This window comes from Prinia subflava, chromosome 8 (genome assembly GCF_021018805.1).
Source record: "Prinia subflava isolate CZ2003 ecotype Zambia chromosome 8, Cam_Psub_1.2, whole genome shotgun sequence".
Lineage (NCBI taxonomy): Eukaryota > Metazoa > Chordata > Aves > Passeriformes > Cisticolidae > Prinia > Prinia subflava.
Window position 1 is genome coordinate 16,290,728 of NC_086254.1, and position 21,073 is coordinate 16,311,800.

Consider the following 21,073-nt stretch of genomic DNA (forward strand, 5'->3'; position numbering starts at 1 on the left):
GGTGATGTTAAAGATCAAGGACGGAGCTGCAGCAGCTCAGGGAGGGGCACAGGGGACTCCCAGCAGGGTTTTCACCCAAATCCATCCCTGGTCCTGCACTTCCATGGAGCTTTAGGGATGAGGGAGGTTCCAAAGCCCCCTGGATGTTCCTTAGGGGGATGAGGAAGGTTCCAAAGCCCTGTGGATGTTCCTTAGGGATGAGGAAGGCTCCAAAGCCCCGTGGAGGTTCCTTAGGGATGAGGGAGGCTCCAAAGCCCCGTGGAGGTTCCTTAGGGATGAGGGAGGTTCCAAAGCCCCGTGGATGTTCCTTAGGGATGAGGGAGGCTCCAAAGCCCCGTGGAGGTTCCTTAGGGATGAGGGAGGCTCCAAAGCCCCGTGGAGGTTCCTTAGGGATGAGGGAGGCTCCAAAGCCCCGTGGAGGTTCCTTAGGGATGAGGGAGGTTCCAAAGCCCCGTGGAGGTTCCTTAGGGATGAGGGAGGCTCCAAAGCCCCGTGGAGGTTCCTTAGGGATGAGGGAGGTTCCAAAGCCCCGTGGAGGTGGCCCTTGGGGACCTGCTGCTCACCGTGCTGGTGGCGCTGGCTGAGGATCTCAAAGTCTTTTCCAGCCTCTACAATTCCACGATTCTCTGAGGCACCAGAAGCTGAATTTTCCCAGTTTTTAACCCAATCCTGGATTTCAGGCAGCCAGAACCCCTCACTGGGAGAGGCAAAGAGCTTTAACTACAACACCTGAAACCCCTAAAAAACCCCAAAATTAGTGAAAGAGCCCCAAATCTCCTTGAGGAAAGAGCTGGAGCTGTGCCCTGTGATCCAGGCACCTCTGGAGCACATTCCTGCCTCCAGCTCCACGTCCCAGCCCCGTTCCCAGCGCCAGGGCTGGAATACTACGAACAACAGCGGGAACAACGTGAAGGCAGCACTTGGAAACCTCTGACTCGAGACTTTTGTTCCTCGGGCCCTGATTTATGTTGTGAAATGGTTGATCTTGGCCTCCTGGCCGTGGCTGGGCTCTCTTGTTTTTGGCAGGAATGGTGAGGGAGAGTGTTGGAATGGCAGAGGGAATATCTGGCGCAGGAGCCAGAGGTTGTGTGGGTTTTGTCTGGAAGTTTTAAGGGCTGCGTTTGAAGTTTTTGATTTATTTCAGAATTTAAGGAGAGGAAAAAAAAAAAAAAAAGTGGAAGAGTTGGTGGTGGTGCTCTCCAAATGAAAGTGTGAAGTAGTTCCTGGAAATCTGTTGGATTTTGAGTCTTTTTTTCAAAGGAAAAGGTTCCTTGCTGCTCTGTAGGGGTTGAATTAAATGTGCACCAAGGAGGGAGATTTTCCTGCCATCACTCACAGGAGATGTGGGGAGAACCCAATAAAAGGGGGAAAATGCTCTTATGGACAAAGCAAAGGAGTTGAACAAAATTTTATAGATTTCCCCCTGGCTGAAAAAAAACACAAAATAGAAAATGATCGGGATAATCAGGCTTGAACCCAGAGCAGCTGGAACCCTGCAAGAATTCCCTTCTGTTTTCCTCCATTCCTTTGATAAAACCGGACAAGAACAATTAAACATATTAATTTAAATAATATTAAAATTAATTAAAAATTAAAAATATTAATTCCATCTCCCAGAGGTGAGGCCCTGGAAGGGAATTCCCAGAGCAGCTGCGGCTGCTCCATCCCTGGAAGTGTCCGAGGCGTGGTTGGAGCGCCCTGGGGCAGTGGGAGGTGTCCCTGCCCCGGGAAGGATTTGGATGGGATTTCGGGTCCTTCCAGCCCAAACCAGTCTGGGATTTTACGATCCCGTGTTTCTACGTGCTGAGTTTGGAATATTTTTGTGCTGGCAGTGTCCAAATTTGTGTTGGAAGTTGTGAGCTCTGTGGCTTTTCCTCGTGGCACAGATATTCAGCTCCTCTCACCTTTAAAGCCCAGCAGAAATTGGGATTGTTGGGATTTGAGCTCATTCCTCAAAGTCCTCAGGAGCTGCTTTGGAGAACCAGGGGTGGGTTCTGGGTGGGAGGAATTCAGACCCCCTTGTCATTGTCCCCACACCCAACAGGGGCAGGCCTGGCTTTTCCAGGGGGATTTCTGGAATTTTTCCATTGCAAATTCCTCATCCAGCACAGCCAGGCCTGGGGGAGTGAGCAGGGGGCTCCTCAAACCCAGAATATTCTGAAATAAATCCCTTTAGTGTTGTGGGGATCTGCTCAGTCCAGAGGAGGACACGAACGCCCCGAGGATCCCAAAGCCGGCGTTGTTTGGGATCTGTTCCCACAAAATCCCAAACCCCTCTGGGTTGGGGGAGACGCTTTCCCAACCCCCCCCCCGGCCTCTGGCAGCAATTCTTGTCCCCTGTGGTCCCCACCGAGGCCGGGGGGCTCCGGGGCTGTCCCCAGCCATTGTCAGGGCTGATCCCGAGGGCGCAGCAAAAATCCGGGCATGGACCAAAACCAGAGCGAATCCTGAATTGGAGGAAAAACTTCCAGCTCGGGCGGAGAGGTGGGAGCATTGTCCCTGGAAAACCACAGGCTGAGCTCATCCACATTCGTTTCGTTTGCCTCTGAGTTTCACAATGGGAGAAAAAGCTGCGGGGGGGTCGCAAAAAATCCCAAAAAACCAAATTCCCTGTCTCTTCCTTAAAGCAGCTTTTCCGTGGATAGCAAACATCCCCTCTTTTGGCACTGAAATTCCTCATTAACCTGGAATTAGGTAAATTTTCACAAGGAAAAGTGGCTCTGGGTGGTTGGGAAAACCTGGAGTCAGTGGCCATTTTTTAAAAGGTGAACAAGTCTGGAATTGGCTGAATCCGTTCCCCCAGGGTTTGGGGTTTTCCCACAAAATTTGCTTAGGATGAGACTTGAGGACAGAAAATTTCCAACAAGGAAAAGGGCAGGGAAAGTGGGAACTGGGAATTCCATTGTTCCCAGTCAGAACTGCTGCTCCCCAAACTGGGGGAGCTGGAGAGAGAAATTTCCTGGCTGGAGTCACACAGAGAATACAGAGACAGAAAGGAAAAATAACTGGGAAATATTGGGATGCTCCCAAAACACTGGGAAAGCTGGATGGGTCCCGGAGTTAGGAGACTGTGCTGGAGCAGGAGAGGGAGAAAAAGCTGCCCTGGAGAGATTCTGAGCCCGGACTTGTCCCCGTTTTCCTCCCTCCCGGTGCCTTTCCCGGGTTCCTGCGGCCCCATCCCGGTGTCCCCCGTGCCCTGTCCCCGGGCAGGGGCCGTGTCCTGGATCCGGGCTGGCTTTGGGAAGGCGGCTTCTCATCCCAAGGTTTTTTCCCACCCGGAATTTCCCATCCCGGGGTCTCTTCCCGGTTTTTTCCCGTCCCCGCCGGGGGCAGTGCCAGGGGCAGCGCTCGGTGCCATCCCTGGGAATTCCCGCTGGCTCCGTCCCTGCTTTTGTCGCCAATCCCGGCGTTTGTTTAAGGACAGCAAAGGCGATGCTGAGAGTTTGTTTTCCCTCTTTGGGTCACATTCACCTCATTTGCATAATTCTCATTAGCTAATGAGCCCTTTCAGCGGCACGGAAGGTGAGAAGGGACGATCCGCCCGTGGAAAAACGCTCCAGCGCCAGCTCTGGGAAAAACCCCAAGGAGGCAGAGCTGAGAGGAGAGGGGAAAAAAAAACCTCTGGATTTTTAAATTTAAATTTATTTTAAAATATTTTTAATTATGTTGTCATCCCTGGAAGTGTCCAAGGCCAGGCTGGACAGGGCTTGGAGCAGCCTGGGACAGTGTCAGGGGTCTCTGCCCCTGGCAGGGCTGGAATTCCATCAGTTCCAAGGTCCTTCCATCCCAAACCCTTCTGTAATTCCATGATTTTGAGACCTCCCTTATATCCTGACCTTCTTTCTGGTGGAAATGAGGGATCCCAGCTCGTGTTTCCCAGCACTGAGCAAACCGCTGATCACTCTAAAAGCAATTACATCCCAAATTTGCTGAAGATGACTTTTTAATTTTTTTTTCCTTTACAAACCAGCGTTGTCCTTCTGGAGTTTTTGCTTTGGAATCTCATTCCCTTCTCCCTCTGGGTCATCCCTGGGCCATCGTTAATCCCAGCCCCTCCGGAGTGGATTCTCCCCACGGTTTATTTGGGAACTCTGTTAATTTTTAGCAGATGCTCAGCGAGGTTCGCTTTGGGAGGAACAATTGGCCTCCACTCCCAGGATCCCTGCATGAAATCCTGGGGTGACTCCGGTTTGGGCAGAGGTGGTGTCTGCCCCTGATTGGAAATAATCCACTTTATCCACTCCACTGAACCCCTTCTCTCCAGTCAGCGGGGTTGGTGCCACCTTCCTCTTCCTCCGCTCATTTGGACCAAAACCTCCCCAAATTCCCGGAGTTTGGAGGGAAATGTCCCACGGGAGCTCTTCCCTGCCCTCCTGCAGAGCCTGGATTTATCCAAGGGCACTGAAACAGAGGGAAAAACCCCAAATTCTGTTTGATTTTCAGCCCCAACGTCTGCGGCTCGAGGTTCCATTCCTACTGCTGTCCCGGCTGGAAAACCCTGCCTGGAGGGAACCAGTGCATTGTCCGTGAGTATCCCCGCATCCCTTTTAGCCATTTTATCCATTTTATCAATTTATTTTATCCATTTTATCCATTTTATCCCTTTATTTCAGCCATTTCCCTGCTCCCAGGGAGCTGCCAGCCCAGGGCAGGGCTCCTGGGAATTCCCAGCTCTGCTAATCCCAGTTAAACCCGGATGGTCCAGACTGGTCCCAGTGATTGAGTTGAGCCTTTAATCCCCTCCCGAGGTGTCCCCGTGTCCCCTGGCAGCGCCTGCTGTGGGCAGGAGGCTCCCGAGGAGGTTTTGTCCCGAGGAAATGATTTCCTGATTATTCCCACGGGATAATTCCATTAATTGGTGGTGATGTTGCAAACCTGGGTGACTCCCAGCGGGAATTCACATCTTTAAGGGTCTCGGGAGGATGATTGAGATAAATCTCACCTGGATTGGGAGATTTCCCTCCCTGTCTGGGCTCCCCAGGGCCGGAGAATCCATGAACGGGCTGATATCCTGAATTTCTGTGGGATAAAGCTGTCCCTGCCCTGGCTGGGGTGGGATCTCGGGTCCTTCCCAGCCCTGCTCTGCCCGGAGAGGTGTCCCAGTCCCTCTGGGAGGATTTCTGTCCCGAGGGGTGAATTCAGAGGCAGAGCCGGGGCTGAGAATTCCGAATTCCCGGGGCTGAGAATTCCGAATTCCCGGGGCTGTGAATTCCGAATTCCCGGGGCTGTGAATTCCGAATTCCCGAGGCAGACCCGGGGCTGTGAATTCCGAATTCCCGAGGCAGAGCCGGGGCTGTGAATTCCGAATTCCCGGGCTGGGAATTCCGAATTCCCGAGGCAGAGCCGGGCTGTGAATTCCGAATTCTCGGGGCAGAGCCGGGCTGTGAATTCCGAATTCCCGGGGCTGTGAATTCCGAATTCCCGGGCTGAGAATTCCCTCCCTGTCCCTCTGTGCCCGCAGCGATCTGCAGGAATTCCTGCGGCGATGGATTCTGCTCCCGGCCCAACATGTGCACCTGCTCCAATGGACAGCTCTCCCCGAACTGCGGCCCCGCCGGAGGTGAGCGGATTCTCCCGCCGGTCCCGGCGCTCCCGAAACGGGAAGGGAACGGAATCCCTGCGTTTCCACCCCGAACCCACCGAATATTCCACGTTTCACCGCATATCCCGTGCTTTGGGTGCTTTCCCGAGGGTTTTCCCTGCAGAATAAACGGGATTTTTTGGAGTCTTTTAGGGTCTCAGATGGAGAGGGGCACCCCAGGAATTAATTTGTCACCAGTGCCCAACTGCAGAGGAGGCTTTGGGGGAAAGGGACCCCTCAAATCCACACTCCGGGGGTGCCTGGGGGAAGGAAATTCCCGGGATTTGCTTCCCGAGTGCTCCAGATCCCCCGGGAAGCAGCGGAGCCCGCAACCCCCGGGGAGGGGAAGGCGCCGGAGCCACCGAGCTCCGGGAGCCGGGGTCCGTGTGGGAGCAATCAGGGAGGAATTCCAGGAATGCCGAGAGCGCTGCATCCATCTGGGCACGGCCCTGGCATTCCCGGGAGCCTGGGAGAGAGGGGGGCTCCTCTGCGGGGGCTCCTCCGAGCTGGAATTCGCTGCTGGGGGCTGGATTTCTGTGCGAAAGCCGGGAAATCGCGCATTCCAGAGGAGGAGAAGCCCCGAATCCCATGTCCAGCCCTTGTGCTGAGCCCTTGGAGCGCTGAGAGCTCCCAGCCCAGCCCTCCCTGATCCAGAATTCCCAAACCACGGAATTCTCCCGTTGGACACTCGTGAGTCCCGGGCGGGCGCTTGGCCCCAGCTCCTCCCAGCCTGGGATTGATGGAGGAGCCCCGGCCGAGGCTCCATCCCACAAATCCAACCCTGGAGCTGCCGGATCCCGGCTCTCCTCTCCTGGCAGCCAGGGCCCAGCTCCCCGAGGGGTTTTTGGTGTGAAATCCACTTTTCACACGATCTGCTCCAGCCTCAGGCCCTGCAGTTGGAGCGGTCACACCTCCCACAGGAGGAATTCTTTGTTCCAGGCGCTCCAGAGGGAAAGTTGTGTTTGTTGAGCCCCAAACCTCCCACTTTGGGCTGCTTCAATCCCAAATTCCTTAAACATGGAGCGAGGAAATGGTTAAAGCCAACAGTTGGTGTCCACAGCAGGACAAAACTTCCCAGTTTATTTATTTTTATTGTTTTCCTGCGGTGCCTCAGTCACATCCAGTGGGTCCTGGTCCAGTGGGAAAGCTGAGCTCCCACATGGAGGAATGGAGGATTCGTGCTTTTCTTTCCAAATCCCTTAAAAAAACCTCTCCCAGTAACTGGATCTTGCCGGGGAGGCCACGCTGTGTTTGCAAAATGAGGAGGAAGATTTAAAGCTGATGGTTTTCCTCCACCAAGGAAATTCCATCCCCCCAAACTCCTCAGAAGGCTCAGACAGGGAGGGATTTGGAAGACTCGACAGCCCAAAGTGTGAAAAGGGTTGAAAATGGAGCAATAATGGAGAACAACGATAAAAAGAGTGGGAAAATGTGGGAAAAGTATAAAATCCTGAAAGAAAAGATCGTGACGGGGTTGTCAGAGGCAGGGAGACATCAGGAATTGTTTGCAGGAAGGACAAAGCTGGAAAGGTTTCACTGGGGTGGGTTCCTTAAGGAAGGGAAGGGATGGAGGCCTTTGGAGGGCTGGGATGGGATCAGGGAAAGGCTCTCCCTGGGAATGGGCACATTCCCAACCCTGCCAGAGCTCCAGGGGCGCTGCCAGGGGTGCCCAGGGTGGGAGTGCTGGGGTGTCTGGGGCCAGGAGCTGGGCCTGTGGTCCCCGGGAGCCCCTCGGCAGTGTCACTGTCACGGCTACTCCATGTCGGCAAGGACAGGAATTCCCAGCAGGGACCCCGGGGTGATTCCAGCTGGGGACCCCGGGGTGATTCCAGCCGGGCCCCTGGGGTGATTCCAGCCGGGGACCCCGGGGTGATTCCCAGCCGGGGACCCCGGGGTGATTCCAGCCGGGCCCCTGGGGTGATTCCAGCTGGGGACCCTGGGGTGATTCCCAGCTGGGACCCCGGGGTGATTCCAGCTGGGGACCCTGGGGTGATTCCCAGCTGGGACCCCGGGGTGATTCCAGCCGGGCCCCTGGGGTGATTCCAGCTGGGGACCCCGGGGTGATTCCAGCCGGGGACCCCGGGGTGATTCCAGCCGGGGACCCCGGGGTGATTCCAGCTGGGGACCCCGGGGTGATTCCAGCCGGGGACCCCGGGGTGATTCCAGCCGGGGACCCCGGGGTGATTCCCAGCAGGGACCCCAGGGTGATTCCCAGCAGGGACCCCGGGGTGATTCCAGCTGGGACCCCGGGGTGATTCCAGCCGGGGACCCCGGGGTGATTCCCGTCCCTGTCCCCGTCCCTGTCCCCAGTGCAGAGCTGCAGCGTGCGCTGCATGAACGGCGGCAGCTGCGCCGAGGAGTCCTGCCTGTGCCAGAAGGGATTCACCGGCACCTACTGCGGGCAGCGTGAGTGGGAATGGGGATGGGGATGGGATGGGAATATGGGGATGGGAATGGGAATGGGAATGGGAATGGGAATGGGTCCTGCCTGTGCCAGAAGGGATTCACCGGCACCTACTGCGGGCAGCGTGAGTGGGAACGGGAATGGGATGGGAATGGGAATATGGGGATGGGATGGGAATGGGAACGGGGACAGGATGGGAATGAGAATGGGAATGGGAATATGGGATGGGAATGGGTAATGGGAACAGGAATAGGATGGGAACGGGGATGGGAATGGGAATGGGTCCTGCCTGTGCCAGAAGGGACTCACCAGCACCTACTGTGGGTAGCGTGAGTGCTGGGAATGGGATGGGATGGGAACAGGAATAGGAATAAGAATTTTAAAGACAAAAGCCCCCATTGTCCCCAAACTCCTCCTCAGCTCCGCCTGATCCCTCGGTGCTGAAACTTTCCCAAAAGTTCAGCCGGAGGCAGAGGCTCCAGATGGAAAATTTCATCCCGAGCAGCAAAAGCTTGGGAAAATTCTCAGGAGCAGCAGCCCGGGGCCAGGGCTGGGACGTGCAGCCCTCACTACGTGCTGCTCCCAGCTCCATCCCGCACTCCCAGCCTGGCAGGACATCCCGGCAGGGCCGGGAATGCTGCAGCCCCTGGCCCCATCCATCCCACATTCCCAGCCTGGCAGGACATCCCGGCAGGGCCGGGAATGCTGCAGCCCCTGGCCCCATCCCAGCCGGGATTTGAGGCAGAGCCCGGGATCAGAGCTGGGCACTGAGGGGGGTCAGGGCAGGGCAGGGTCCTTGGGGGTCCCTCCCTGCTCTGGGGGTTCCATCAATCCAAAAGGAAACTTCCTTTGGCACCAGCCCTGAGTGCAGGGTTTCAGCTCAGGGTAGCAGGACTAAGTTTAAGTCAGGAATATTTTAGGTCAGGAATATTTTAGGTCAGGAATATTTTAGGTCAGGGAACACCCGAGTGCTGCTCAGACCTCAGTTCCTTGCTCTGGGCACTGGTGGGGTTCATCCCTGACCACCCCGCCCTTCTCCCGCTGCTCTCATTCCTCACTTTTCCCTTGGTGCACTTTCCTCTGTATCCACTCATCCCACTCAAATCCCAATTCCTGAGGGAACCGAGATTCCAGAGGGCAGCAAATCCTCCCCGGTACATCAGGACTTCACAGCCTTTGCAGAAAGGGGCTCAGGCAGGAATTGGGAACAATTTTCCCGAGGCAAAGGAGTAAAAATCTCCGATTTCCCAGGCGGGAGAACACGGAGCCTTCCAAGCTCTGATCCACTGTGGGGTGACATCCCCAGGCCCTGCCAGCGTCTCCCAGGGGCTCGCCCAGGATCAGGAGTGACGGAATTCTCTGTTTTCCCTTCCAGCTGTGTGTGAGAACGGCTGCCAGAACGGGGGACGGTGCATCGGGCCCAACCGCTGCGCCTGCGTCTACGGCTTCACCGGCCCGCAGTGCGAGAGAGGTGAGGATTCCACATTCCCTGGGATTCCCGGGAGAGCAGCGGGGCCTTCCAGGAATTCCACATCCCCTGGGGTTCCAGGGGACAGCAGGGGGACTGCCCGGGAATTCCACATCCCCTGGGATTCCAGGGGACAGCAGGGGGACTGCCCGGGAATTCCACATCCCCTGGGATTCCCGGGATAGCAGGGTCTGCCTGGGAATTCCACATTCCCTGGGATTCCCTGGACAGCAGCAGGGCCTGCCTGGTCCCTGGATGTGTTTCACCCCCAGGTTCAGCTCTGGGCTCTGGGCTCGGCTGGGTTCCCACCCTTGCCCGTCCGGCGGTCCCTGGCTGAGGGATGAGAATTCCCCCGGGATGAGAATTCCCCCGGGATGAGAATTCCCCCGGGATGAGAATTCCCCCGGGATGAGAATTCCCCCGGGAGGAGAATTCCCCCGGGATGAGAATTCCCCCGGGAGGAGAATCTCCCGGGATGAGAATTCCCCCGGGATGAGAATCCACCGGGATGAGAATCCCCAGGGATGTGGCTCGGGGAGGCCGTGCTGGGTCTGTGCAGGAGCAGATTCGGGCTCTGCGGGCACGGCCGAGGTTTGGCTGAGCCAGGGAATTCCTCAGATGGACGCTCCCAGCCCTGATAGGATTCTTGGCACGGCTCGGAGCTGCCGGCATCCGGAATGAAACCCAAACACGGAGCCGATGTTTGAGCTCCAAGATCTGGGACCAGAGCACCTGGAAATGTCCTGATTTTCCAGCCTCTCACTCTCCCGGGACTGGGCTCGTGCTGGGTCACTCCATTCCCAAGGACTGGGCTGCTCCTGCCTTTCCTGGGGTTTTTCCTGTGCTTTAGAGGGGAGACAGGAACAGCAGAACCCACAACAGAAAGAACCCACCGGGTCCCACAGGGCTGTGCAGCATCCCCGGGGCTCCAGGAGCATTTCCAGAGCCCCTTTCAAAGCCTCTGCTCAGGTCTGAGCCTCCCCTTTGTCTGCAGAGAAGGGAAAGCTCAGGGAAAGCCTCCACTGGAGTAACCTTGCCTCGTTCTCATCTCCCTCCTTGAGGAATCAGGGAGTTGTGGAGTGCTCTGGGTTGGAACAGGACTTAAAACCACCCAGGGGCACCTTCCACCATCCCACTGGCCTTGGACACGTCCAGGGATGGGACATCCCCAATTTTTTTGACAATTCTCCTGTTCTGCAGCAGTTACAGATCCTTCAAAGCCCCTCCTTGCCTTTTTCCAACACACGGGAATTGCTGGAGTTACAGAAAGTGGTGAGGGTTTATCCATGGAGGGCTCTGCCTTGGGAGATTTCTCCCCAAACCCCCAAAGCCCAGCTCCAGAGCCTGGGACCTCCTCACTTTTCCTCCCTCACGAGGTCCTCAAGTGCTGAGATTCCAAAAATCCACCCAGACTTTGTGAACAGAGCTGGAAACTCCCGAAAGAAACTTCTGGAGAAGGCTGGAAAATCCTGTGTGTGTGTGTGGAGAGGGGGAAGAGGCAGGGGCTGAGCAGGGGCAGACTTTGGGGCCGTTTGTATAAAATTCTTCACATAAAGGAGCATTTTCACAAAGCCTGCGGAGATTTGGCCGAGCCAGACTTGTGAGAGAGACAAAACAAATCCTGCAGCTGTGTCCACACCGCTCCTCCCTGCCAAGGCAAACACAGCCCGGGCCGGGGGGTCCTGGGGGGTTTCAGCCAGGTGAGCTCCAGGGCACAGCTCCCCCTCCCCAGGGAACCCTCAGCTCCTGCTCCATCCCCAGGGATGCTCAGAGCTCCAGGAGCTGCTGCCGGGGGGGGTTTGGTGCCCTCAAGGGTCCCGGGGAGGCTCCGTGAGGAGATTCCAGCAGCAGCAGCTCCAGCTCAGCTCCTCAGGATTTTCCTGGAGCAGGATGGGGTCAAAGCAGAGCCTGAAACCTCATGGGGAGAAAAGGCAAAAATCTCATCCCAGAGCAGGGAATGCCCTGGGTTCTGCCAGCCCTGGAATTCCCAGTTAATCCCAGTTCATGACTGGAGTGAGGCATGAGGAGCACAAACACAAACAGAACATGAGAAGTTCCACCTCAGCGGGAGGGAAAGCTGCTTTTCCTGGAGGTGGCAGAGCTGCCCAGGGAGTTTGGGGATTCTCCAAACCTGCCTGGTTCCTGTCACCTGCTCCAGGTGAGCCTGGGCTGGGCTGGGCGAGCTCCAGCCCCAAAATCCTGGGATTCTGTGAGCCCCAGCCCTGGCAAAAACCACCCATCCACCCTTCAAATCCTGGGATTCTGTGAGCCCCAGCCCTGGCAAAAACCACCCATCCACCCCAAATCCATCCAATTCCAGATTGATTCAAGGCTTCCCTCGAATTGACTTTGCCACCGCCGCAACGAGAAATAATTTCAATTTTAAATGGGAATAAAGTGAATCGGATGGGAATAAATTTAAATGGGAATAAAACTCCTTGGATCCAGGAGCTTTTCCTTAGATCCAGGAGATTTCCCCTTCTATCCAGGAGATTTTCTCTGGGATCCAAGAGCTTTTCTGGGGATCCAAGGAACTTCTCCCTGGGATCCAGGAGCTTCTCCCTGAGATCCAGGAGATTTTTTCTGGGATCCAGGAGCCGTGGTCTCTTCCAAGGGACTCTGGGCAGTGCCAGGTTTCCACCTGAGGGCTTGGGAAGAGTTTGGAGCTCTGGAAGTGCCACCCCAGCCCCTCCACTGACCAAGCAGGACAAGTCCCGACCCCCAGGGCTCTTCCAGGGGTTTCCAGCCCCTGTCCTGACATTCCCAGCCCCTGCCCTGACATTCCCAGCCCCTGTCCTGCCAGTCCCAGCCCCTGTCCTGCCAGTCCCAGCCCCTGTCCTGACATTCCCAGCCCCTGTCCTGACATTCCCAGCCGTTCCTCCTGCCCTGGAACCACCAGCTCCGTGTTTCCCTCTGCTCTTTGTGCCTCCTTGAAACCCCCTCGGGTTTCATCAGGCCGAGACTTGGTCAGGAAGTTGTAAAAACGGGACAGGAAAACTCGGAGAAAGTTCTCCCTGTGCAGTTTCCCTTGGATGTGTTTTTCCAGCACTTGGAATGTCTGGCCTCGGAAAGTGCCCCCGCCAGCTTTTTCTTCTCTGCAGAAGCCCAAACAGTTAAAGCCCAGGAATGTGGCTGTGTTTGGGTGAAGTAAGGAAATGACGAGCTGGAGAAAATATTCCATGAGAAAGGAGCCCCTCAGGGAGACCCCCGGGCTGCTCCCCTCCCCTCCCACCAGAGGCTGAGACAGCTCCGGGGATGGAGAGCCACGATCCCGGCTGGAAAACACCTGGAGAACAACGAAACAATGGATCCAGGCTGGAAAACACCTGGAGAACAACGGGAACAGCAAATACAAGCTGGAAAACACCTGGAGAAGAACAGGAACAGCAAATACAGGCTGGAAAACACCTGGAGAACAACGGGAACAATGGATCCGGGCTGGGAAACACCTGGAGAACAACGGGAACAATGGATCCGGGCTGGAAAACACCTGGAGAAGAACAGGAACAATGGATCCAGGCTGGAAAACACCTGGAGAACAACGGGAACAATGGATCCGGGCTGGAAAACACCTGGAGAACAATGGCAACAGCCAATCCAGGCTGGGAAACACCTGGAGAAGAACAGGAACAATGGATCGCGGCTGGAAAACACCTGGAGAACAACGGGAACAACGGATCCAGGCTGGGAAACACCTGGAGAAGAACGGGAACAACGGATCCAGGCTGGAAAACACCTGGAGAAGAACAGGAACAATGGATCCAGGCTGGAAAACACCTGGAGAAGAACAGGAACAATGGATCCAGGCTGGAAAACACCTGGAGAACAACGAAACAATGGATCCAGGCTGGAAAACACCTGGAGAACAACGGGAACAATGGATCCAGGCTGGAAAACACCTGGAGAAGAACAGGAACAATGGATCCCAGCTGGAAAACACCTGGAGAAGAACAGGAACAACGGATCCAGGCTGGAAAACACCTGGAGAACAACGGGAACAGTGGATCCGGGCTGGAAAACACCTGGAGAAGAACAGGAACAACGGATCCAGGCTGGAAAACACCTGGAGAAGAACAGGAACAATCCTGTGGGGTCGGATCCTTCCCCTGGGATTGGGCTGGTGGCTCGGGGCGTTGGTCCCTCGGGTCCTCATCCCACTTTTCCACCTCCAGGGATCTGAATTCCCTCTGGAATTCACTCAGGGACCCTCCTGGCTCCACGGAGGTAGCAGGAGCGGAGGAAACTCTTTTTCCTTGTGAGCATTTTCAGAATCTCCTGCTCCCAGAATCCCCCCCTGGATTCAGGATTTCTTGCAGTCCCTTAATGGGAATTGTTATTGGAATTGTCAGGGATTCAGAGCTCGGGGGGGGGGGGTGTCCCTAAACCCCCTAAAAATTCAGGATTTCTTGCAATCCCTTCATGGAGCTGCCCCGCCTGGGCTCTGGGGAGAGGGAGCAGCAATTCCAGCCTTCCCTCGGCTTTTCCAAGGAAAATCCCCGCTCCTGAGGGACAGCTACCTGCGGCAGGGTTCCTGGAACACTCATCCCATGCAGGGACTGGGAAAGGCTTCAGACATCTCCTAAGCGTCCCCATTTCCTTCATAAAATTTCATTGGTGCCTCATTAAAAATTTAATCATTTGCCCATTAAAATTAGCACCAGCTGGGGCTGGGAGGCAGCCAGAGCTCTCCAGACTCTGATTTCCTTGGCTCCGTTCCCTCCAGAGGAGTCATCTGCATAGGAAAAGTTATTTTGGGCAATTATGGGCTTAAAAGGGGGTGTTCTCCTCACAATCCCGCATTCATGGTCCCTCTCCAGGAATTCCTGCAGCGCCCGGGGGAGATGAGGTAGGAGATGAGGTGGGAGGTGCAGGTTTTTAGTCATTTTTCTCTCTGTTCAAGCATCACTTTGGGGTTTTTCATTTATTAGTCTGAGTTTTTTGGGGTCCACCCCGCAGTGACATCAGCCTCTGGCCGGGGAATCTGTAAAATTTGGGTCAAAAAGAAAAAAAAAAGGATCATTATTTGGTAACTCCCCGTGGTTCGTGTTTCTGGTCAGATTCCCCAAAAAAGTTTTTTTTTTGGGAGGTGCCATCACCTTCACACCGGGGTAACTCCCAAACAATTCCTTTTTTCCCTCTCAAATCCTTCTCCTCCCAGAGACATCCACAGCCCGATTTTCTCAGCTTTAATTTCAAATACAAATGGCTGGAAATGAGGAATTCTTTGCTGATTGATCCTTGCCCAGACAGGAGAATTCCCTGGGGGCTTTCCATGGATTTTGGGACGCCCTTACCTGGGGCTCCCTGTGCTCTCACCCCCCTCCACACGAGATTTTTGTTGCTTCACTCATCAACCCCAAACCTTTCCCTGCAGGGACATCGGGGGGTTAATCCCGGAGCAGGGAATTGGGGTCAGGGGCAGTTCTTAATTACTGCTAATTCCAGCCTGGAAATTCCCTGAGCCCATCCCAGCCGGGCTCCGGCTGCCTGACCAGCACCTGACTGCTCAGACACTTCCTGGGGAATTTTCTGGACGTGCTCCAAGGTGGTTTTTTTTTGTTTTCCCAGCCACTGATCAAACACTTCTGTGCCACCAGCTCTGCCCAGCTGAAGGGAAAATCCCACGGAAGGATTTTGCTCCCTGCAGGATTCCTGCTGTGCCAATATCCCTCATCAAGGGTCACGGGAGCCTCGTGGCAACCCCAAATTCCTGAGGGCAAAGCCCCGCAAAAATTGGGTTAAAATCCTTGGGGTTTAAGGGATGGGAGGGTCCTAATTGGGAATGGGAAACCTGCTGGTTTTTCCTGCGGTGTCTGGGGTTTAAAGTTGAAATCGCCAGGAGAGGTTTGGGAGTTAAAGTGAGGAAATGAATCATGAGACAGAATCCCAGAGTCTGAGAATCCCAGAATCCCAGACTGGTTTGGGATGGAGGGGAACATAAAAATCATGGAATTGTTCTGCCTGCCACGGGCACCTTCCACTCTCCCAGGGCGCTCCGAGCTCAGTCCAGCCCGGCCTTGGGCACTTCCAGGGAAGGATCTTTGTAACCAAAGTGAGATTTCATTGCTTTTCCCATCCCTGAAATTCCCAGAGCAGCTGGAACTGCACCCCTGGAATCTCCTCTTCGCCTGACTTTTCATTTTCAGCTCCTTTCAGAGCCACCACCACCTCCTTCGATTTGTCACCATTGGTTTCCCCCCAAATTTCAGGCTGGGAGGGGAGCGGGGCAGAGCTCCCGGGGTCCCAGGCCGGCTGTGACCCCCTGATCCCCCCAATCCCCTCCGGGGTCCCAGGCTGGCTGTGACCCCCTGATTCCCCCAATCCCCTCCGGGGTCCCAGGCTGGCTGTGACCCCCCGATCCTCCCCGGGGGTCCCAGGCTGGCTGTGACCCCCCCCCAGGGGTCCCAGGCTGGCTGTGACCCCCCAATCCCCCCCGATCCCCCCGGGGGTCCCAGGCTGGCTCTGACCCCCGATCCCCCCTGATCCCCCCGGGGTCCCAGGCTGGCTGTGACCCCCCAATCCCCCCAATCCCCCCCGAGGCCCTAGGCTGGCTGTGACCCCCGTTTCCCCCCGTTTCCCCCCGTTTCTCCCCAGATTACCGCACGGGGCCCTGCTTCAGCCAGGTGAACAACCAGATGTGCCAGGGCCAGCTGAGCGGCATCGTGTGCACCAAGACCATGTGCTGTGCCACCATCGGCCGCGCCTGGGGACACCCCTGCGAGATGTGCCCGGCACAGCCGCACCCCTGCCGGCGCGGCTTCATCCCCAACATCCGCACCGGCGCCTGCCAGGGTCAGCGGGACGGGATCCATGGGGTGGGATCCATGGGGTGGGACGGGATCCATGGGATGGGATGGGATGGGATGGGATGGGATGGGATCCATGGGGTGGGATCCATGGGGTGGGGTGGGATCCATGGGGTGGGATGGGATCCATGGGATCCATGGGATCCGTGGGGTGGGATCCATGGGATCCATAGGATGGGAAGGTATGGCATGGGGATGGGGATAGGAATGGGAATGGGATGGGATCCATGGGATAGGAAGGCATGGCATGGCATGACGTGGCGTGGGATGGGATTTATGGGATGGGATGGGATGGGGATAGAAATGGGATTGATGGGATCCATGGGATGGGATCCATGGGATCCATGGGATGGGATGAGCAGCAAGGGGGGCAGGGGAGGGTCAGAGCCCCTCAACAGCCCCAGAGTAGGAAGTGCTGAGAGCAGAGACTGAAATAAGAGCCTGAAACAGATCCCCAGAACAGAGCCCCAAAACAGAGCCCCAAAACAGAACCCCAAAGAAGAGAATGCTGAGAGCAAAGCCCAAAAAAAGGAGCCTAAAACAGAACTCTAAAACAGCCCCAAAGCAGAGGAGAATGCTGAGAGCAGAGTCCTGAACAGAGCCCCAAACCAGAACCCTAAAACAGAGCCTAAAGAGAGGAAAGCCCCAAAGCAGAGCCTAAAGAGAGGAAAGCCCCAAAGCAGAGCCTAAAGAGAGGAAAGCCCCAAAGCAGAGCCTAAAGAGAGGAAAGCCCCAAAGCAGAGCCTAAAGAGAGGAAAGCCCCAAAGCAGAGCCCCAAGCACAGAACTCTCTGTGGAGCTTTCCCAAATCCCCCCTGTGTGTCACGGAGCTTCTCCACGGACCCGGGGTGTCCCTGGGATCTTCCAACCCCTTTTTATCCCAGGGATTCAGGCCCCACTGCGGCTCTGGGGCGAGCTCCTCCACCCCACAGGCTGCTGCTCCTCCCAAAGCTCCCACACCCTCCGGGAAGCATCCCCACACCTTTGCCTCCTTCTTGCTTGAGCCAGGAATTCCTCCCTGTCCATTCCCGGTCCTTATCCCTGGGGTGTTCCCCTCTGGAATGGGATCGAGCTCCTGGGAGCCCAGGAGGGCACAGGGACCCGTGGCCACTGTCCCCTCACATCCCTGATCCAGCTCCTGGGAGCCCAGGGGAGCTCAGGGACCCGTGGCTGCTGTCCCCTCACATCCCTGATCCAGCTCCTGGGAGCCCAGGAGGGCGCAGGGACCCGTGGCCGCTGTCCCCTCACATCCCTGATCCAGCTCCTGGGAGCCCAGGAGGGCGCAGGGACTCGTGGCCGCTGTCCCCTGACCCCCCTGCTCGTCCCCTGCAGACGTGGATGAGTGCCAGGCCATCCCCGGCCTCTGCCAGGGCGGGAACTGCATCAACACCGTGGGATCCTACGAGTGCAAGTGCCCTGCAGGGCACAAGCAGAGCGAGACCAGCCACAGGTGTGAAGGTAAAGGAGGCTCCAATCCCCACTGCCCCAGGGGCATTTAAATCCCGTTTTTTTTCCAAGGCAGAGGTGGGAGGGAGCTCCCATTCCAGGCTGGATCTCAATTCCCAGCCAGCCCTGCCAAAAAGGGGTTTTTAATCTGCTTCGCAGAGGCCAGGAAATGAGGAGATGCCTGATGTCCCCTCAGAGCAGGAGGAAATGGTTTGGTTTGTTCACAGAGGGGTTTTTTTAAGGGTATTTTAATGGGAGCACGGACTGATGGCACAGGAGGGGCCTCAGGGCTCCTCCAGAGCTCTGCCAGCTCCTGAGTCTGGTCAAGCCTTGGAAACTCAGCAGCTCTGAACTTTGAGGCTCTTCATTAGCGTGTGGGGATTTAATTACTGTGAAATGGGAACTCAGGCTGGCTGTGGGAGCTCAGGGACAGCTCTGCCTGCCTCTGGAAGCCTCTGGAAGCCTCTGGAAGCCTCTGGAAGCCTCTGGAAGCCTCTGGAACTGGGATGCAGCAAGGCGGGGTGAGATGATCCTTACTGTCCTTCCGACCCAGACCATTCCAGGATTTTGTGCCCTGGGTTCAGCCCCTCGGGAAATCTTTCCCAAAGAGAGCCAGGAGCTCCAGAGGTCAATCCCTGCTGGGATGGACATTCCTTCATCCCCAGCAAACATCTGTGTCTGAGCATCTTCCTGGGCAGGGCGCCAGGACTTTCCCTGGAACGCTGACACAATTCCTGCACAAAAAAGGAGAGCAGGAGAGCCCAGCCCTTGTTTCGTGTCAGGTGAAGCTCCCCGAATCCAGTGAGATCCCAGGAATTTGCCTGGCCGAGGTGGGGCCGGGGGCAGCAGGAAGCGGCTCCTGCCTCTCCCAGGCCGGCTGGGGAGCAGAGCCCGTCTGAACCCGGCCGAGCTGGAATCTCCATCCCGGGATTAAACCAAATCCATTGTCTGGATCTGTCCTCCAGATGTGAGGGGCCCCCGCTTCCCCCAGCGCCGGGAAGAGCAGCCCCACGTGGCCACAAACAGCTCCTCTTCCTCGTCCTGCCCTCAAAAAGGGACAATTCCAGAGTTCCAGGGGCTGCTCCATCCCTGGGGTGACCCGAGGCTTCCCCGGGAGCCGGGAATCCTGCCGGGAATGGCACAGGCAGGGGGATCCTCCCAAGGGCTCCTTCCCCGGCTGTGTCACCTCCACGGGGCCACCAGAAGGAGAGGAGGATCCCAGGAAAGTGGAATCACCTTTGGGATTCCCCAAACAATCCCAAATCTTTGGGATTTCACAAGAATGGAAAGTTCCATGAAAAATTCCCTGAAAATCCCCGAGATTCCTGCACCCTTTGGTCCATCAGGAATTGGGTCCAGCAGATGGAGCATCCAATTCCTGAGCGTCCAATTCCTGCTGGAAGTGCCCAGATCCCAGCCTGGGTCCGAGTCCGGGGGTTTGATCAGAGCAGGGATTTGTTACCCAGGGGTGCTCCAGGCCCCCGATCCCGGCTCGCCAGGAGTTCCCCGCTGAGTTTTGGGTTAATTTTACAGCCGGGGAAAGGAGGGAATCCTCTGCTTCCCTCTCATTTTCAGACTCCCCATCCAAGCCCGGCATCCAGGGAATATTTAAACCTGGATTAAACCTGGATTAAACCTCTCTGGGAGATCCTCAGAGCCCGCGCTTTGTGCCGGGGGGATCCCGGTGGGAAGTCAGCAGCTGGGATTGCGCTGGGGCCGGAGGTCAGAGCCCAGCTCGCCGATTAGAGACGACTCCTCATTAGCGATCTCCCCTCATTAGCGATCTCCCCTCATTAACGCCGGCGGTCCGTGCCATAATCGCCCCCGGCCGTGTCCCGGGGGGAACAGAGATAACGGCGGTGCCTCCTTATCTCCCGACACAACCCTCATCTCCCGACACAACCCTTATCTCCCGACACAACCCTCATCTCCCGACACAACCCTCATCTCCCGACACCTGGAATTCGGCTCCCGGAGGATACAGACGCTTTTCCAACGCGAGATATCCCAGGCCGACAGCGGAGGCGCCGATCTCCCGATATTCTGGATATTCTGGATCCTCCGCCCCGGCAGGAGAACGAATCCTTTTCCTCCCGGGGGAATTTCCAGCCCGGATTTGTGCCTGAGCCTCCTCCGGGCGCGGGGCTGCTCCGGTCCGGGCTCATCCCTGAGGGATGCGGCGCTTCCCGGGCGTTCTCCCATTGTCCATTGTGTTCCGAGGGGCTCCGAAATGAGGATTTCTGGCGCTGCTCCCGTTCTGAGGGACACGGGCAGGGCTGGGTGAAGGGAGGAGAAAGGTCAGGACGCTCCCCAAAAACCGCTGGAAGGGGAGCACTGGCTCGGGAAGCACCCAAAATTGGGTTTGCGTTGTGCAAAAAGAGGAGCAGAGAGGGCAGGAATGGCCAGGTTAGGGATGAATGAACCCATCCCACGCCTGGGTTCTGGCGGAAAAAAGGGGAAAAAGCAGGATCTGTTGAGGTTTTAAGGAATGAGAGCCCGGGGAGAAGGGCAGGTTTGGATCCAGCTGAGCCCTGAACGCGGCGGGAGGAAAAATTCTTGAGGACACGAGAAAATTCCTGGTGCAAAGTGGAGAGAGGGAAGATCAAAGCTGAACTCGGACACTTCCCGCTGCTCCAGAGAGCCGAGGCCATAAATCACAGCGAAGAGGAGGCTGTGGCGTTTTTAAACGATCCTGGAAGCAGCCGGAGGAATGGCACCGAAGGGAACAATTCCGTGGTGTGCAGCTCCGGGGGAAGCACTGCCCGGACAAAGCTTTTCCTGCCACAATTCCAGGGTTTCTCTGCCAAGAATTTCACTTTTTAGCAGCCCTTCCTGCGCTGGGGGACAAAGGCCAAGCTCTGCTATCAGTGAGGAAACGCCGGTGCCTCGTCCAGGATGCTTCCCAAAGGAATGTGGGATCCAAACATCCAAAACCCAGCCAGGGTGATAAGAGAGAAGTGAAATTCCGTGGAGAGACACCAGGAAAGGGAGTGGAAGGCTCCAGGCAAGCTGTGAGCATCGACCTCGGCCAGGATTTGCCCGTTTTGGTCTCTCCGGGACATTCTGCCAGAGGGAACAATTCCTGGGATTCAAAATCTCTTTTCCTCACCCCTTTGGGTGTGAGGTGCTCCTCAGGCCAGGCTTTCCACCAGGGCACAAAATCCTGAATTTCCTGCTGTTCCTAGAGGGAATTCCCCAGGGGATGGAGCCCCAAAACCACTCCACAAAACCCCTCCGAGGAGCTCCTCCTTTGGCTCCCTCCAGAGCTCATTTCCCTGGATTTGGGTGGTTTGGAGGTTCTGTTTTCCCCTCTGTGGTTCCTCTCTGGGAGGGGAGGGCAGAGAGTCCCTGAGGGACCCCAAGGCTCCC

General features: G+C 56.4%; 1 protein-coding gene across 5 annotated transcripts in view; it reads left to right on the forward strand.

The window, feature by feature from the left end:
- Positions 1-21,073, forward strand: part of FBN3 (fibrillin 3) — a 74,296-nt gene that overhangs the window by 7,535 nt on the left and 45,688 nt on the right. For 4 of the 5 annotated variants that reach the window (XM_063403390.1, XM_063403388.1, XM_063403392.1 and 1 more), the window contains exons 3-8: positions 4,444-4,526; positions 5,462-5,560; positions 7,892-7,987; positions 9,361-9,456; positions 16,048-16,245; positions 17,591-17,716. In XM_063403390.1, coding sequence (XP_063259460.1) covers positions 4,444-4,526; positions 5,462-5,560; positions 7,892-7,987; positions 9,361-9,456; positions 16,048-16,245; positions 17,591-17,716 — 698 coding nt within the window. Of the gene's footprint in view, positions 1-4,443; positions 4,527-5,461; positions 5,561-7,891; positions 7,988-8,068; positions 8,110-9,360; positions 9,457-16,047; positions 16,246-17,590; positions 17,717-21,073 lie in introns of those variants that run through there. The other variant, XM_063403391.1, reaches the window with a different exon arrangement.